The sequence below is a fragment of the Lissotriton vulgaris genome, chromosome 6 (genome assembly GCF_964263255.1).
Source record: "Lissotriton vulgaris chromosome 6, aLisVul1.2, whole genome shotgun sequence".
Classification (NCBI taxonomy): Eukaryota; Metazoa; Chordata; class Amphibia; order Caudata; family Salamandridae; genus Lissotriton; species Lissotriton vulgaris.
The window spans coordinates 936,114,949-936,134,483 of record NC_141694.1 but is presented as its reverse complement, the minus strand read 5'-3'; the positions used below and the strand labels follow the sequence as shown (position 1 = coordinate 936,134,483).

The 19,535-nt window shown below is 43.4% G+C and overlaps 1 protein-coding gene across 50 annotated transcripts in view; it reads left to right on the top strand.

The window, feature by feature from the left end:
- The window catches only part of LOC147708230 (uncharacterized), a 2,035,583-nt gene that overhangs the window by 436,364 nt on the left and 1,579,684 nt on the right, over nt 1-19,535 (top strand). For 46 of the 50 annotated variants that reach the window (XM_086926974.1, XM_086926953.1, XM_086926973.1 and 43 more), the window contains one exon: nt 70-123. The exons of the other annotated variants lie outside the window; for them this stretch is intronic. In XM_086926974.1, coding sequence (XP_086783100.1) covers nt 70-123 — 54 coding nt within the window. The remainder of the gene's footprint in view (nt 1-69; nt 124-19,535) is intronic. 50 annotated transcript variants of the gene reach the window in all.

The following is a 19,535-nucleotide window of genomic DNA, read 5'->3' as shown; positions in this document are numbered from 1 at the left end:
TCATGAGCAATACTTTTTGATGTTGCTACTAATATGACTTAATGAAAACAAATCTTCCTCCATGTCTAGTGATCCACAAACAAAAACGTATTGAACAATCAGATAAGAAAGCATTACCTAAAGGTAAGTTTACAGATAATTAGATATTGTTATGAAATGTAAATTATACCTTGGCCACATGAAAAGTTTAACTGGATTGTTTTGTGAATTCACTTTAAGGATTGTGAGACAACCTGATTGAATTGTAACCGGCTTGGAGTCAAAGATGTCAAACTGTGTTGCAATTAATCAATTTACTGAAGAGCATCTTCATTTTACTCTTTTTTTAAAAGAGATCTCGCCTGACAGTGTAACTCTGCAAAGCCGGATATTATGAATACTTTGACATATATAAAGAAGATTTGGCTCTTCCCTAGAGGAATAATTATCCCTCATCTCTTACTTTTGACAATTTGTTGTTTCATTATACATTCTATGGAGTGCTTGTATTGTATTGTGGGAGGAGCTATTTTACATCGGTTTAGGTCTTGCCGACAACTGTTTTTAGCTGTTTGTTGGTAAAGACCTATTGTTTGGAAATATAAACTTAGAACAGGCTTTGAGTCTGCCTCCCCCTTAGGATTCAATGGCTTTCATCCCTAAACATATCTTTGTCTCACACATGGAGCATTTCTGTGTCACATTGTTTTGATTGGTTATGTTGGATCCTTTCTCTATTTACGTCATGAATTTAATTCTATGAGGGACTATCAGCTCTCTTTCTACCTCTCTTTATATGCAACTAGCAGCCTGTCCCGACGTTGCCCGGGTATGAATTGCTGCCGGCCAGTACTATATTGTTTAGTAGGATTTTGATAGCATTTCTTATGTGTGACAGGCCTGTGAAACGCTGCGATTCACAGTGCACTGCTGATGCACTTAAGAGTGCGCGTTCAGTAATGTGTGAACTCGAGTTTCCCTACTTTATTTTTCCTTGCAATATTATATAGCGCGAACTCGACAACATAGCATGAGCACAATTTACATTACAGAAGAACACATTCATTTGTGGTAGGCACAGGCAGACAAAGCGGTTTGCCTGGAATCACAGGATGTTGAGCTGATGCCGAGATTAGAACGTAGCTCCCCAGCTCTAAAGTTCGCAATTCTAGAACTTGTGGCGGGATGTGTGTCTAAAAGTGTATGTCGGTGCTGGCCATCAATGAGAGAGACCTGTGCATTTTTCAAATGGGTGGTGAAAAAATATGAATATGTTGCTGGAGATGTGGGCCGCCGTGCCACCAATGTACTTACCGGGGGAGGGTAAACACCCATTATTCCGCAACTTTCTTTCCGCATACCATCACTCTGCATACTTTCTTTTTTTTTTTTGTCAAATCTGTTTTTATTGGCATTGTATAGTTTTCAAAAGTACAGTGCAAGGATCAACCAGTGTAATTCTGCAGTCCAGCCACACTGGTGCAACAACTCACTCCGCATACATTCATCACGAAAGTACCATGACTCCGCAATGCCATGATAACGCATAGCATTACATTTTATATGCTTTTATCACGCATACATTTACAACGAAATTTGTTGTAAATGCATGAATGGTAAAAGCATGTTTTTTAAAAGTTTTGATAAGGTAAGTATGGGTATGGGGTATATGTTTTGGGGTACTGAGGTATATGTTTTGGGGTGTTTGGGTATTTTAAGGGTTCAGATATAGTTTTGGGTATGGGGTACAGGGGCAGTTTTAGGGTTTAGGGATAGGTATGGGTTTTGGGGTACAGGGGTATTTTTAGGGTTCAGGGGTAGGTTTGGGTTTTGGGTACATGGGTATTTTAAGGGTTCAGGGTAAGGTTTGGGTTTTGGGGTACAGGGATATTTTTAGGGTTCAGGGCTAGGTTTGGGTTTTGGGGTACAGGGGTATTTTAGGGTTCAGGGGTAGGTTTGGGTTTTGAGGTAGAGGGTTATATTTATGGTTCAGGGCTAAGTTTGGGTTTTGGGGTACAGGGGTATTTTTAGGGTTCAGGGGTAGGTTTGGGTTTTGGAGTACACAGGGAATTTTAAGGGTTTAGGGCTAGGTTTGGGTTTTGGGGTACAGGGGTATTTTAGGGTTCAGGGGTAGGTTTGGGATTTGGGGTACAGGGGTATTTTTAGGGTTCAGGATTAATTTTGGGTTTTGGGGTACAGGGGTATTTTAGGGTTCTGTGGTAGGTTTGGGTTTTGAGGTACAGGGGTATTTATAGGGTTCAGGGCTAGGTTTGAGTTTTGGGGTACAGGGGTATTTTTAGGGTTTAGGGATAGGTTTGGGTTTTGGGGTACAGGGTACATTTATAGGGTTAAGATGGGTTAGTGTTTAAGGGTGTTGGGGTATTTTAAGGAGTAAGGGTGGGTTATGATTATGGGGTGCAGGGGTATTTAAAGGGAGCAGGGTGGACACCCGGAGCTGGAATGTACAGAACCTGGGAAGAAAAAACAATGAAATATTGGGCACAACGCTCGCTTTTTTCCGTAATCCCACGCCCGCACGCGTCCACGCCCCCAGCACACGCCCACAGCACACGATATGAGACATGGCATGAAGGGCAGAACGTACCACACGCCCCCAGTGTTTGTCACACCCCCAGCACACGCCCACAGCACAACGCAGACACGCCCACAAGGGACTTCTTTGCTGGCACAGTTCTTTCACCTTTTAAATGTATATGGTGGGTGTCTGCATAGCCTATGTCCTTCTGCTGCAACTGCCCTTTCCAACTCTGTTTTGGGTGTTGTGATTGGTGCTGTGGTAGCTGAGATTACCCGCCTCAACGGTTTGGGCTCTCTCTTTATTATATTAGTATAGATATGTCCCTTACCCTAAAGTCTGTTTTCGCCCTGCATTCCCTTCACTCCTGCTGGTTGCAAGTCACAGGAATAAATAGGTGCCCATATTTGAATAGTTTTGAAACCACCCTGTGCTTGTCTTTGAATTCCTTCCATTTTAATGTAAAAAAAATCCATTCCAAGATACTGTAGTGATGCATGCAGATACATGCCCTGTGGTTATTCGTAAGAAATGTAGTTGTTGGTTGACTGGACTATGAGCCCTGGTCTTACAGCAACCACAACTCTTCCAAGGGTTAAGGTAAAAGCAACCCTAAAATTAACCTCTGCTCAAACCTTTTGTAGCTTAGAACAGAGAAGGCAGGTTTAACTCAGAGGCAATGTGTAAAATATTTGTACCGGGTTTGCGATATGCTCTTTTCGTGTCATGGAAGAGTTGCACAGCCTGCTACACATATGGGATCAAAATATCCACGTACTCGAAAATGTACTCAAATTCATCCTGTTTATTTCAAATTTTATCCATCCTAATCCGTCACGTCAAGGACACAAAGTTTTCAAGTTTTCACACATTTTAAATTGCACAAGAATTGCCTATCTAGGCCTATTCGCAGGCATGTAAACAAACTTGCTTCCTTGTCACATTTAATCTTCACCCAATGCATTTTGGTCATATCAATAACCTTCTTCAGGAGTATCTACAATGATTATGAAATGTATACGTCAGTCCCACATGATTAACAGCTAATAAAACTACAACCATTCACTTTGCCTGTTAAACCCATATGCTAATTTGTGCTCCTCCCACCTGTATCAAAATAAATAATCGAAACCAAACTATCTCACCCTCCACTCCTCCCTGCAAAACAAGAATGTGACCCCCCGGTATTGCCAACCCAATAAACTTCACAGGAAACTGAAACTGATTAGCTCTCCCAAAATCCTCGTAGTTAATCCTCCGATATAACAAACATTCAACTCCGCTCCATTATCCCTTTCACGCGTTCCCTGAACTTGCTCCAGTCCCCCTTACAAAACTGAACACTCCCCAGTGTTTACCTGTGATAGACTGACAGTTTCACTGACAATCTACTCGCCAAACAATTCAAATGCCATATTGAGCACAAACACCCAACGCGAACTACTTTTAAATCCCACGTTACCTTCCCCAAGTGTGCTCAGGTCATATCACTTAGCTTCGAAGCCCCACCCTACAAGAGTATCAAAAATAATAATGACGTGCTACCCTTCATTACTACTAAAGTGCTCAAACACCCCATGCTTCCCTATTTGCATCATATAATTCAAAATGTGAAAATAAAGAAAGCTAATCAACAATGCAATCACAGTGAAATACGTTTAAAAAATGTCTGTAATCGTTGTCGTTTGACATATACTTAAGCTGACATTGACTCGGAGAAACCTTTATGCAAAAATAAAATATTTAAAACAGTAGTACAGTGAAAGCACACCACATATGGATCCCATGTGATTTCAGAAAAATAGAGTGAAATATATTATCTATATCAAGAGTACAGTAGAACAGGAGTTATGAATTTATAAAGAATTTATGGTAAAATAGCACCAAAAAGCACAAAGCGCCAGCTATGTTTGAAACCAGGAGAAAGTCACAAGATCAAGTCAACCATGCTAGAGCATGGGCCGGATACAGGGACAGTTCGTCCTGTTGAAGAGTTACTGTCTTAGTCCAGTGCCAAAAGTTCTGTTCAAGGTGGAGGAGGCCACCGAGAGCAGGGAAGCATCGTGGATGGTCGTTGATGCAGCACAAACAGCAGGCCAGGCTTTGCAGATGGCCGTCACTGTAACATGAAGATCCTGTTGGCGTCACAGACAGTTGGGATAGTGCTTTGCAGTATTGCTCCACACAAACGGTTCATGGCTGTAGCACAAAGGGTTAAGCGGACAGAACTTTGTGTTTCCGGGCTGTGTAGGTGACAAGATTTTGCCGCCACCTGGCCCATTTGCAGTCATGAAGAGCCTAAACAATGCAATTCAACCTCTCTTAGGCCACGCAAAGGGTCCAGGAGCTCAGGAGCATTACTTAAGGGTCAGGGGCTAGCTCCAGCTGGATCTGGGTGCTGGTGTAAGTAGTTGGAAGCCTGTTATGTCCCGGTGTTCTCAGAACACGTGCCCAGCAGACTAGCCCTTGGGGTCACTCTGGGGCCCTTGGTTCAAGAGGTGCAGGTCCAGTTCTTTCGCCTCTAGGCAAGTGGGCAGCAGGCCAGCACAGCATGGCAGAATTCCAACAAGGCAGTAGTGCAGCAGGGCAGCAGTCCAGCAGAGTGGCAGTCCTTCCGTAGAAGAAGTCCATCTTCCTGGCAGAGTATCCCAGGTCCAGAAATTCACTTAAGAGTTGGTGTCTAAGGTCCTGTTTTTGTACACAGTTGTACCTTAGAAGAAGGGGAGAAGCTTCCAGAGTTTCCCTTTGAAGTTCTTAGGCAACCTGCCTTCCCTGTCCTGGTTTTAAACCAATTCCAGGGGGTATGTAGTCCTTTGTGTGGAGGCTAGATAGTTTTCTAGTGGGTCGGTGAGTGGGTGCTATTTGAGGTTAAGCCAATGTCACTATGTTTTTAGGACAGAGCACATGCACTTTAACACTGATGTCATCAGAGATGTCATTTGAGATGGCATCAGTGATGTCACTGACCATGTCGTGAGTGATGGAGTATGTGAGGTCATAAGCAGTGCATTGCATGGGCATAAGTTATAGTTAACACAGGTAACTACAGCCAACTGCTGAATTTCTATGATTTTGTACGAGTGAAATCTGAGCCTAACTAACTAACTATAACTATTGGGTTTCTCAGTGAATTTCCAAGCTTTTTTTAATTTCTATTCCCCAACTATAACATCCCTGTAACTTTTGTTTTTCTTCAGTGAATTCCTAGGATTTTTCATGTTTTCCTAACTGTAACCTGTAACATTTATGAGTGTGTGAGAGAGTGTATGAATCTGAGTGGGTGTGTGAGTGGGCGTGGGAGTATCTGTGTGGGTCTTTGAGTGAGTACATGAGTGACTGAGTGGGTGTCTGAGTGAGTGTCTAGGTGGGTCTCTGAGTGGGAGTGTAAGTGTCCAAGCAGGTTTGCTAGTGCCTACATAATTGTCATTCTGTGAGCGAGTGCATGAGTGTCTCACTGGATCTATGAGTGGGTGTACATGTCTCAGATCGTCTGTGAGTGGGCGGGTGCATGAGTGTCTGAATGGATTTGTGAGTGGCTGGAGAATGTCCGAGTTTTTCTATGAGTGAGTGCATGAGTGCCAGGGTAGGTCCTGCATGTTATCTGCTAGTTTTCTGCATTTATTTTTTCTCTTTTCTTATCTTCAATATACTTCATTCTGCTCGGTTTCTGACCTCTATTTTGCCTCTTTCTGCTAGTTTATGGCCTTTATATTTTGCCTCTTTCTGCTCGTTTCTGATATCTATTTTGCCTCTTTCTAGTCAGTTCTGATCTCTTTTTTGCCTCTTACTGCTCATTTTTCAAATTTCTTTTATCTTTTTCTGCTTGTTCCTGCTTTCTATTTTCCCTCTTTCTGCTCGTTGTTGGCCTTTATTTTGCCTTTCTCTTCATTTTTGGCCCTTATTTCACTGCTTTTTCCTGACCTCTATGTTGCCTCTTTCTGCCTGTTTCGGATCTTTATCTTACCTCTTTCAGTTCACTGCTGACCCCTATTTTGCCACTTTGTCCAAATGTCTGTCCCTTCTTTTGCCACTTTCTGTTCTTTTCTGACCTCTATTTTGCCTCTTTTTACTCGTAGTTGACCTTATTTTGCCTCTCTCTGCTTGTTACTGACCTCCAGCTTACCTCTTTCTGCTGTAAACAGACAGAATAGGGAGTTTTTTCCCCAATGTACATTAATATTGAGTTTTGAATATCGAGGCACAAGAAATCGACATCAAGAATATTGTGGTACAGAATATCGACAGTAAGGTAAGAAATGTTGTTTTTTTAAATATTGAAGACAGTAATATCATTAATAAAAATATCGCTGTTAATAATATCAATATTTATATTAGTGTTCTGTATTTTAGTATGGTTGTTAAAAGTATGTACTTTTTTTGTATAAGTATAGAAATGTTTATTAATACATGTATTACATTTCTAGCTATAATTCATTTTATATTAAATATTGTTTGCGTATGTTAGTTATGTAGCGGGTTGTAGGTGTATAGGGGAATAAGGTGGGAAGTCATTTAATTATAATAAAGTAATTATTACTTTGTATTAGTATTTATACTTAATTTATTAGTAATTAATCATTAATTGGTTATTATGTATTAAATAATTACTAAATACTTTTATTATTTGTGGTTTTTTTAGGGGCGGGTTGTCGGTTTATAGGAGAATAGGGTGGAAAGTAATTTAATTATAATAAAGTAATTATTATTTTTTATTTATTACTATTTCTAATTAATGTATAAGTCATTAATTATTAATTGGTTATACATTATTATTAATTAATTAATAGATAAATGTATTATTCGTGTTATTTTTTTTAGGAGTGGGTTGTGTGTTTATAGGGGAATAGGGTGGGAAGTAATTTAATTATAATAAAGTAATTATTATTTTTATGTATTGCTATTTATATAAAATTCATTATGAATTGATTGTTAATTGGTTAATAATTTTTGTAATTTATTAATTGATAACTATAATAAGTGAGTTATTTATTTTCGGTGCGACTTGTGGGTTTATAGGAGAATGGGGTGGGAATTAATTTAATTATAATAAATAAAGACATTTTTAATTTGTATTTCTTAGTATTTATAAATATTTGATAATATTTACTTATTCATTGGTTATTAATTTTTATTAATTGATAGATTGATAATTACAATATTAATGTTTATTTTATAAGCAGGTTGGGGGTTTATAGGGGAAAAGGGTGGGAAGTAATTTAATTATAGTAAAGTAATTTTTACAATGTATTTATTAGAATTTTTAATTAATTTCTAATTAATTATTTATTAATGGTTTTTTAAATTTATTAATAATTATTCTATTGTTAATGATGTTAATAGTGTTATTTTGTTAAGAAGTGTGTTGTAGGTTTATAGGGAGTACGGTGTGAATTAATGTATTCAAAAAATAATAATAAATATATTTTAATTAAAATTCTTTTATTTTAAAGATAGTTATTTGTTTGTAAAATGTTGTTTTTAAACTTTTATAAATTAATGTTTGTTTTTAATTTGTTGTAATTTTAAATAATTAATTATTATTGTATGTTTTGGATTTTTATAATATTTTATATAGTTTAGATTTTTTGTAATTAACAATTTTTGTAATGTAGTTGCTATTTTGTATTGTTTTTATTTTTTAGTTAATATTTGGGAGATATTAATTTTAACCCTCTGCTATCCAAAACTTAACCTACTGTAGCACTCTCTGGAGTGAGAATAGTACATTTTACCCCTACACTATCCAACAATTTCCTTACTGTTGCACTCTCTGGAGGGGGCATAGTAATGTGTACCCCTCCGCTTTCCAACACTTTCCCTACTGCTGCACTTACTGGCGTGGTAATAGTAATTTTTATTTCTATACAATCCAACACTTTCCCAACTGTTGCATTCTCTGGAGTGGGAATAGTAATTTTTACCCCTCCACTTTCCAACTCTTTCCCTACTGTTGCACTGTGTGGAGTGGGAATAATCATTTTATCCCTCTGCTATCTAATATTTTATCTACTGTTTAAATGAATGTACTTTAAAATGTATTTATAAAAGATTAAAAATATGTTAATATTTTAATTTATTATAGATGTTATTTTCATTTTGATGTTATAGGTGTATGTATATATATACATCCAAAAGAGATTTGCCTGCTGTTAAGGAGAGCCACTCGAGGATGTTCAAATATGCCTTTATTTCGTGAGGGATTCAAGATGCACAACGTGCCAGCAGCTTCGCCGTAGTTCAGTTCACCCAACGCGTTTCATGCGTGAGCATTTCTTAAGGGGTGCAGTGTGTCTGCGCATCAGCGTCACTGTTCTTAAAGTACCAGAAATGAAATGAAAGTTCCCGCCTCATGGGCGTGTCACACTGTGGCATTCTGGAACTTGTGGTACTTTACTGTAATCCCAAGTGGGTCGTAGGCTGAGCACAGAAAAATGAAAACAAAGTGTTCCCAAGTGGGTTGCGAAGGTCAGAGCCGACATCTTGCCATCGTGCTGATTTCACCCATCACCTGGCGTCCTCGTTCCCACGTTGCCTCGTAGTTAGCGCTGCAACAGGACTGCAGAATGCAGCGAGCTTCTCCTGCGGCTTCAGGCAGAGCCGCTCAAAATCCAAAAGAGATTTGCCTGCTGTTAAGGAGAGCCACTCGAGGATGTTCAAATATGCCTTTATTTCGTGAGGGATTCAAGATGCTCAACGTGCCAGCAGCTTCGCCGTAGTTCAGTTCACCCAACGCGTTTCATGCAGTCCTGTTGCAGCGCTAACTACGAGGCAACGTGGGAACGAGGACGCCAGGTGATGGGTGAAATCAGCACGATGGCAAGATGTCGGCTCTGACCTTCGCAACCCACTTGGGAACACTTTGTTTTCATTTTTCTGTGCTCAGCCTACGACCCACTTGGGATTACAGTAAAGTACCACAAGTTCCAGAATGCCACAGTGTGACACGCCCATGAGGCGGGAACTTTCATTTCATTTCTGGTACTTTGAGAACAGTGACGCTGATGCGCAGACACACTGCACCCCTGAAGAAATGCTCACGCATGAAACGCGTTGGGTGAACTGAACTACGGCGAAGCTGCTGGCACGTTGTGCATCTTGAATCCCTCACGAAATAAAGGCATATTTGAACATCCTCGAGTGGCTCTCCTTAACAGCAGGCAAATCTCTTTTGGATTTTGAGCGGCTCTGCCTGAAGCCGCAGGAGAAGCTCGCTGCATTCTGCAGTCCTGTTGCAGCGCTAACTACGAGGCAACGTGGGAACGAGGACGCCAGGTGATGGGTGAAATCAGCACGATGGCAAGATGTCGGCTCTGACCTTCGCAACCCACTTGGGAACACTTTGTTTTCATTTTTCTGTGCTCAGCCTACGACCCACTTGGGATTACAGTAAAGTACCACAAGTTCCAGAATGCCACAGTGTGACACGCCCATGAGGCGGGAACTTTCATTTCATTTCTGGTACTTTAAGAACAGTGACGCTGATGCGCAGACACACTGCACCCCTGAAGAAATGCTCACGCATGAAACGCGTTGGGTGAACTGAACTACGGCGAAGCTGCTGGCACGTTGTGCATCTTGAATCCCTCACGAAATAAAGGCATATTTGAACATCCTCGAGTGGCTCTCCTTAACAGCAGGCAAATCTCTTTTGGATTTTGAGCGGCTCTGCCTGAAGCCGCAGGAGAAGCTCGCTGCATTCTGCAGTCCTGTTGCAGCGCTAACTACGAGGCAATGTGGGAACGAGGACGCCAGGTGATGGGTGAAATCAGCACGATGGCAAGATGTCGGCTCTGACCTTCGCAACCCACTTGGGAACACTTTGTTTTCATTTTTCTGTGCTCAGCCTACGACCCACTTGGGATTACAGTAAAGTACCACAAGTTCCAGAATGCCACAGTGTGACACGCCCATGAGGCGGGAACTTTCATTTCATTTCTGGTACTTTAAGAACAGTGACGCTGATGCGCAGACACACTGCACCCCTGAAGAAATGCTCACGCATGAAACGCGTTGGGTGAACTGAACTACGGCGAAGCTGCTGGCACGTTGTGCATCTTGAATCCCTCACGAAATAAAGGCATATTTGAACATCCTCGAGTGGCTCTCCTTAACAGCAGGCAAATCTCTTTTGGATTTTGTATATATATACTTATATATATTATCTGAAAATTCTATGTCGAATAACTTTGGCGTTTGTGGACAGAATTGGCTGAAATTTTCAGGAAAATGGCACATTTTGTTTCTGAGCAGCCCCTGACAATTTGGGGGGGGTTTCCTCAAGGGGGGGCCGAGAAAAAAGGGGGGTCCCAAAACACGTTTTTCCCATTCATTTTTCCATAGGGCTGTTGGACTCACTTTTAGCTCGAACGGCTGAATGGATTTACACGAAACTTGGCAAAATTGTAGATATGGTTTGCCCGACGTGCCTTTGCTATGTCTCAATATATGTGCTCCAGTGGATTTTGAGAAATTAACGTTTTGAAAAATAGATATATCTGTGACAGCGCTCCGGTTAGCGCCCCGGTTCGCGTACCTGACGCGTAACGGAATTTCGCGAAGTGAAGCTGATTGGCTCTCCGGTGTCTGTCAACATTCTAAACAGTCTGGAACGGCCGCCATCTTGTCTCTCGGTAGGATCGAGAGACAAGAGGTGGAGAAAAACGAAGGGGGAAATTAATGAAAGGGGGCAAGGTAGACCCCTCCTGACCCCCTAGGAATGATGTGGGGGCTATTAAAGGGTCCCGTGGGGCAAAAAATAAAAAATAAAAAAGTTTCGATTTTTCGCGGTAGAAACGCTACCCGGTACGCGAACCGGGTAGCTCACCGGTAGCGTAACGGGAGTTCGCCATTTTGTGTTTCGGTCGAATTTAATCACAAGATGGATGAAAAACAATGTTGGAAATAGGTATAAGGGGGCACGGGAGACGTATCCTGACCCCCTAGGTTTTCTGAGGGTGGCTGAGGAGGCTCATATATGTCGGAAAAAAAAATTTGAATTTTTCGCGCGGTTAGCTGCCGGTACGCGAACCGGGTAGCGAACCGGGAAGCGAACATAAGTGAAAATTAGTGAAAAAAGGTACATTCGAAATTATAAAAGATTAATTATAGTTAAGGTAGCTCTGAAAAGAGCTTTTGGGTTCTGTGTAAGTTCTAGGTACTTATAAGTAGGTACCAATACACAGTCTTAAATTTTGTATGAAAACTCTGTTTCCCTCATCTGAGAAGTGCACACCATCTTCTCTGTAGATATCTTGCATGTAGTAACACAAGTTATTGTTATAGATGGAGCCCATTCCATGGTCTCTCATGTAAGCTGAAACAGACTTATTTACATGCTTCCTCGCTTTCTCAATTTGTGGACAAAATTGATTGGACGACCTCCATTTCTGTCTTTGGCATATATTTGAATACACCAAGGCACTTTGAGGAAAAAGTGCCATCAATTGCTCAAAGGTGTCCTTTAAAAGCATTTCCAGACCTACCCCAGTCAAAGTGCCCAAATCATTTCCTCCACAGTGCACTATTATGAGGTCAGGGTTTGGCAAATGCAAAAAGGTTTTCACCAATGGTATCAATTGATGAGATCTCAATCCTCTCTGCCCAATCCATTTGATTTCCACATTTTGTAAATTGAGGTTGTGTAAATTTCTGTTATCAGCATACCTGTGAGCCCAGTGGATGTAACTATGTCCAAGAATCCAGACAGAAAACATGGTGAGAGGAGGTTCTGCTGCAGTCAGATGAAGTGTGGGAATGAAATGGCAGTTGAAACAGTAGGAGTTTGTAAAGAAAAAAAACTGTGGAGTTTCAGTGCTAATGATTCACTAGCAGTGATTGGTGGATTTCCATTTCTGAAAACAGAAAGTTAGGATTTTGATATTTGCTATAAAAAACCCATTGAAATTCACTGAAAAAACCATAGGTTATAGACCATATATAGTTAGGAATTAGCATTTACAAAACCTTGAAAATTCACTGAAAAAACCATAGGTTATAGACCATATATAGTTAGGAATTAGCATTTACAAAACCTTATTTTACTCACACAAAACCATTGAAATTCGCATATATAGTTAGTTGCACTAACTATATATCGCACACCCGCAATCCACTGCTGATGATGTCACATATTACATCATTCATGACATGGTCAGTGACATCACTGATGACATCACTGATGACATCTCAAATGACATCACTGATGACATCACTGATGACAACATCCAGTGACTGTATGTTTCTGTAAAGTTAAAATATGTCTTACATATTGAAGAATGAGTGGATGTATAAGTGTCTGGATGAAGGATTTCGTAGGTGCATGACTGACTGTATGAGTGAGTGATTAAATGTGTCTCACTGAGTGCATGGGTTAGTGACTAAACTGTCTTAATTTGTGCATCATTATGTCTGTTGTTCTGTAAACTGCTGCTTGTGTTGATCAGTAGCTATATGAGTAACTATATGGGTTATTGATTGGTTGCCCAAGTATTTGTATGGCAGACTGAGTGTGTGTGTGGGTGGCTGGGAGGTGTATGACTCTGTGCATAGATGTGTGAGCAGTTGATTCACTAGATGTATGGGTTCAAAAGTGCATGTGGAAACAGCTGTATGGGCGGTTGACTGTGTGCATGAGTGTATTGGTGAGTGAATGGATATCTCAGTGCTACATGTCAAAGTAAGTACATATGTAAAACACAGTACATGTGAGAGTTGACATATATAAATAACTGTGCATAAGAGCCAGTGAATGTGTGAGTGGCTGTATGGATCATTGTGAACTTGTATCAGGGATTGTATAAGAGAGTAAATATGTGTTAGTATATGTTTGAATAAGTAAGGTGTGTATAACTGTATAGTTGAGGAAATGGAGGTGTGATTGATTCTTTGCATGACTGACTAGGTGTGTGAGTAACTCCATGGATGAGTGACAGTCTGTGAGTGTCTGTTTACACTGATTGTATCTAAGGTTATATTAGAGTCTGAAGAGGTTCATTGTATTATCACATAAATTATATCATCAGTGATGTGATCAGTAATGTCAAATGAGATGTCATCAGTGATGTCATCAGTGATGTCATTTGACATGTCATCAGTGATGTCATCAGTGATTTCATTTGAGATGTCATCAGTGATGTCATCAGTGATGTCACTGACCATGTCATGAATGATGTAATATGTGACATCATCAGCAGTGGATTGCGGGTGCGCGATATATAGTTAGTGCAACTAACTATATATGCGAATTTCAATGGTTTTGTGTGAGTAAAATAAGGTTTTGTAAATGCTAATTCCTAACTATATATGGTCTATAACCTATGGTTTTTTCAGTGAATATATATATATATATATATATATATATATATATATATATATATATATATATATATATATATATATTACCTACTGGCGGTCGCCAGTAGGTATATATAGTTAGGATTTTTTCTCTATGGGATTTTTGAAAATTCTATGTCTAATAACTTTGGCGTTTGTGGACGGAATCGGCTGAAATTTTCAGGAAAATGGCACATTTTGTTTCTGAGCAGCCCTTGAAAATTTGGGGGGGTTTCGTCAAGGGGGGCCGAGAAAAAAGGGGGGTCCCAAAACGCGTTTTCCCCATGTTAATTTCCATAGGGCCGTTGGCCTCACTTTTAGCTCGAACGGCTGAATGGATTTGCACGAAACTTGGCAAAATTGTAGGGACTGTTAGCCCGATGTGCCTTTGCTAGGTCTCAATATATGTGCTCCAGTGGATTTTGAGAAATTATCGTTCAAAACAAGATATATATCTGTAACAGCGCTCCGGGCTGCGCTCCGGTCCGCTTACTTTTCGCGAAACGGAACTTTGCGATGCGAAGCTGATTGGCTCTCCGGTGTCTGTCAACATTCTAAACAGTCCGGAGCGGCCGCCATCTTATCTCTCGGTAGGATCGAGAGAGAAGAAGAGGTGAAAAACGAAGGGGGAATTTAATGAAAGGGGGCAAGGAAGACCCCTCTTGACCCCCTAGGAATGATGTCGGGGTTATTAAAGGGTCCCGTGGGGAAAATAAAAAAAAAATGATTTTTCACGGTAGAAGCGCTTCTCGGGTCGCGAACTGGGCCGCAAACTGGTAGCGAAACGGGAATTCGCCATTTTGTGTTTCGTTTTAATTAAATTACTAGGTATAAGGGGGTGCGGGAGACGTATCCTGATCCCTTATGTTTTCTGAGGGTGGCTGAGGAGGCTCATATATGTTGATACATGTCTTCCAGCGGCAGTGCGTGTTTTTTTTTTTTTTGCTGCGTGACGTCTGTTAACATTCGATTCGATGGAAATCAGGAAGTGTTGACCGCCAATTTGTCACTGCGATAAAATATTTTGTTATAAATGAATCCTTATTGATAAACATTGTCTGCGCCATCTTGCCTTTTTTCCAATGCCACACTTTTGTCGTGCACGGCAGCCATTTTAGATGCCTTGACCAGACCCACTCTCTGCACGCCGCCGATCCTCAGCACGGTTCCCCACCCTCGCAAGCATCTCCCCCACGCACTGGTCTCCCCCGCTCTCTCTCTCATGCATGGGCCATAAACTTCCCCCCTTCTGCGCTGCTCTTCCCTGAGAATCACACCCTGTGCCCGTCCGACACCTCCCTTTCACCCTATTCACTACCGCACCCTCTGACACTCCTCTTCCTCTGTGTCCGATTGTCCAGGCCGGTCCCAGGCTATCACCTAGCCCTGCGGATGTAGTTTATGGCCCCAGCTGCAGAGAATCCAGACATGCCAACCCTCTCGATTCAGGCGTGAGACTACCGATTTCAGTGCTAGTCTCCCGCCTCCCGATTCCTGAAAGCAAAAACCCGATTCCTCGGGGGTTTCAGCTGACAGTGCTTGGTATTGTGTTACGTGCTAATTCTTCCAGGAAACATCAGAGGGCCGATGCAGGGGCTCTAGAAGGGGTGATAAACCATTTAAGCCTCATTAACAAGCGCATGGTCTTTTAAAGATATGTGAAGTACTCGGGGGGGCGGCGGTGTGTGTGTGCCCTCTTTCAGGAGCGGGCGGGGGAGGGGGGGGTCGGGGGGGGGGCACTGCCAGCAACTTGCCAGGCCAGGCAGTGTTCAACACTTGCATCACCCTTTCTCTGCCTGCTATTGCGCTCCATGCTTCGGAAAGGTAAGAAAAAGAACGTGCATTTGAGTTTGAAATGTCCGATCCTGTAGCAGCACACTTCCAAAGCCCACACATGAGAATAACCCGATTCAAGGCCCCATTCACCCGATTTTTTAAAAATATATAGTACTCCAACAAAGTAGGATTATAAAACTTTATTAACTTTATAAATATATCGAACGCAACAAAAACTGTAAATACATTTAAACATTTTTTTGGCAAAAAGAAGCAACAATGGTCAGTAGCTGTCTTTTGTGCGAATAGTCCCAAGGCAGCACAACGTGCTGAGTTCTGGACGGCACCCAGGTGATGTTACCTGGGTGCCGCACTGGTTTTTGGTTTCCTACAATGCAGCTCAGAAAAACAGCGTGGGGCGTCCCGGGTGGTGCGGGGGGAGGCCTCGTCAGTAGCGGTCTGTTGTGCGAATAGTCCCAAGGCAGCAGAACGCGCTGAGATGTGGATGGCACCCAGGTGATGTCCAGTAACTTGCCGCACTGGTTTTGGTATCCTACAATGCTGCTCCGAAAAACGGCGTGGGGCGCCCCGGGGGGGGCGTGGGGGAGGCGGCGTGAATGGGCGTCCCCAGGTGGAGGCTCGTCTGCTGTACTGGGGCGCCCCTTTACCGTTTCAGTTGCCATTCCGCCCGCTTTTGCTACACTGTGCCTCTTCCGCCATTCAGCTGTTTATCACCCGCTCTTGCGGCTACAGCGTCTCGCTCACCATGTAGTTGAGTTGCGCCCACTCTTGCGGTGCAGCGATAGGCGGCTGCCATTGGATTCTTAAAATGGCGGACGGCTCTTCGGATTTGGCCTGGTCCACTAAAATGGCCCTGGGACACCTTGGAACTCGGACGCTTGCCTGCTAGGGCTTGGGCTCCATCCTCGAAAGCGTCCCCTCAGCCGTGAAGATTCTACAAAAGTCTTGGGGGCCCTCGACTCCCGCAGGCTTCCGGTGGGGAGCGGCTGCCATGATTGCTCGCGGAATGACCACGACGGAGCCATGAGATGGTGGTGCTCTCATGCTGACGCCAGCTTCAGTCTGAAACATCCAGAAACAAGGTGGGGCTTTCATCGTTTGGGAAAAAAAAATGTTCTAAACCAATGAAAAGTGTTATTTTTAGGTCATATGACCAAGCCTTCCATCATTAGGAAACCAAAAGTAAAATGAACCAATGAAAAGTTTTATAAACAAGTCACATGACCTGTTATGCGGCATAGGGCTACAAAAAGCGTAGAAAATCCGTTGGCACGTGAGGCGGCGTCAGTAGCGGACCGATGTGCGAATAGGCCGAAGGCAGCACAACGCGCCGAGATCCGGATGGCACCGAGTTGTTGTCCAGCAAGTTGCTGCACTGGTGTGGCTATCCTACAATGCTGCGCCGAAAGTCGGCGTGGGGCGCCCCGTTGGCCTGTAAGGTCGCGTCAGTCAGTGGGGGCTGTGCGTCTCCCCCAAGATGGAGGCTCCTCGGCTGCAGTGCGGCGCCCCTTATCTTTTCACTCGCCGTCCAACTGAGTTGCGTCCGCACTTGCGGCTACAGTAGGCCGAAGGCATCACAGCGCGCCGAGATCTGGATGGCACCGAGGTGGTGTCCAGCAAGTTGCCGCACTGGTGTGGCCATCCTACAATGCTGCGCCGAAAGACGGCGTGTCCAGCTGAGTTCCGGTCACTTGCGGTACAGTGACTCGAACGCGCCGAGATCCGGATGGCACCGAGGTGGTGTCCAGCAAGTTGCCGCACTGGTGTGGCCATCCTACAATGCTGCGCCGAAAGTCGGCGTGGGGTGCCCCGTTGGCTTATGAGGTGATGTCAGTAGTGGACCGATGTGTGAATAGGTCGGAACCAACACAAGGCGCCAAGATCCGGATGGCAAGTCCTGGATGTTGAGTGCCATCGTTGAGAGTTCTGAGCAGTGTTTGTAACACTGTCTGAAGCTTATTTGCACCTGCTGCAGCTTCACTATTGTCCTGGTGTGGCCAAAGATCGCCCATGACATAGGCGGCCGGCACCCGGGGTCCGGCGGAACTTTTTCCCTTTTCCATTCTGCATCTTGTCCCACAATCCGTTTGACCTGAAGACACGACCAGGTCCCTGAATGTGTGCAGGGGGACGTTATTGATTGAATCAAAATGGCGGCTTCACACAAAGCTGACTCAAGCGTAGCTGCTGATGCTATACAGACAAAAATTGGTTTTCAGTTTGTACATTCTTTTTTTTTTTTTTTTTTTTTGAAAACCTTTATTTATCAGAGACATGGTACACAGCGTCTGCCTACAACCACTGCGGGCCGGCCGCTATGACAATAAATGGCCTTCCAAGGTACCTTGCGTTGCAAATAGAGGACAAAAATAACAAAACTACGATAGACTGGCAAGGAGCCACAGGCAAAGGATAGAGAGGGTTTCATTTTGTAATTTTGACGAATCGTCCTAAAGTCAGATCGGGTAGCAGAAAGGGCGGACCAAGTAAAAGGATATACACGAGTCAAACATCATTATCGAGATACTGGCGTAAATCAGCACAATAAGGATAAACAAGCAACGAAGTACTTATCACCCCAGTTAGCGCCCGCCCAATCAATTTATCACATCAGGAGTCACAATCTAGCTTGTATACGGTATAGTAGGATATAAGAGGGATCATTCTATGACAACGATAAAAGGATCCTACGACATGCAAAAAGGCACTTGTTACTTGGGAAAATTCGCAGCAGAAAATGCGCCCTCGAACAGTAATATAAGAGGGAAGGAAAAGCAGGATGTGTAATCATTCAGTAACTATGCATTAAAATCGATGTCATGGTCGTGAATCAATAACCTTGCGATAGTGACACAGACGCAAAGCGCGAAAATCCGTCCCGGAAAGGACTAAACCCAACCCCCATCTGACCCGAGATACATAGAAAGAAGAAAGGAAACAAGAGAAAAACAAGAAGAAAAGGCCATAGAAACAAAAAAGAGAAAACGAAAATCAAGCCCCAACCCCCCCACCCTGCACGTCGAAGAGGCTACGGCCCCCCCCCCCCTACTAACGTGCCTGTCGCCCCAAGAGTACCCACATAAGGGAAAAGACGGGGGAAAGTCAACACAAGCAGACTCCCGCCCCACCCCATCCGCACAAAACAGCTCAGGCTCGATCACTAACAGACCAGCGGGTCGACAAGCAATGGCGGCGTCGTAGTATAGTTCAGCAAAGCGTCCACATCATAATGAGTGACCGGGGATCAGTCCTGCGATGCATAAAGGAAGAGTTCACCCCTGTCCCAACTTGACCCTTCCGTCGATACGTAGCCACTGAAAGTTTGCAATGGGGCACCGCCCCGGACGAACAAGGCGGCCAGGCGGGTAGACCAAGAGCAATTCCGTGAGCAGTCCCAGAAGCAAGGGACTGAAAAGTGATCTCCTTAAGACATGTAGGCACAGGAACAGGGCTCCGAGCAAGTCCCTCAGGTTGCGACCCGGTAGCAGCAACACAAGATGGCCGGGTGGTGAAACAGGCCCATGAAGGGAATCCGCACTTTTTGCAGCACTAGGCCCCGATGTCACATTCACGCGGCCGGTTAGGTGGGATCTGTGACCAACATCATCCAGGGCCCTCCATGGCACCACCAGTGAACACGTAGCAGGCACATCTAATGGCGGCAAAGAACCGCCCACGACACTACTTCTCACGGGATCGCCGGAGCCTTCTTCCAACGGCTGGGTGATAATAGCGTCTAGGCGCCGTGCAAGGTCCCCAGCCCCATCCAACCAGGTAAAGCGCAGGGAGCTCATAGCAGCAATGAGGTCGCGAGCCGTAGGTTTCATGGTACGTGGCCAATATAAACTCACTCGCTCTCAGGATATCTTCTACCTCGGCCAGGGTCAGTGGC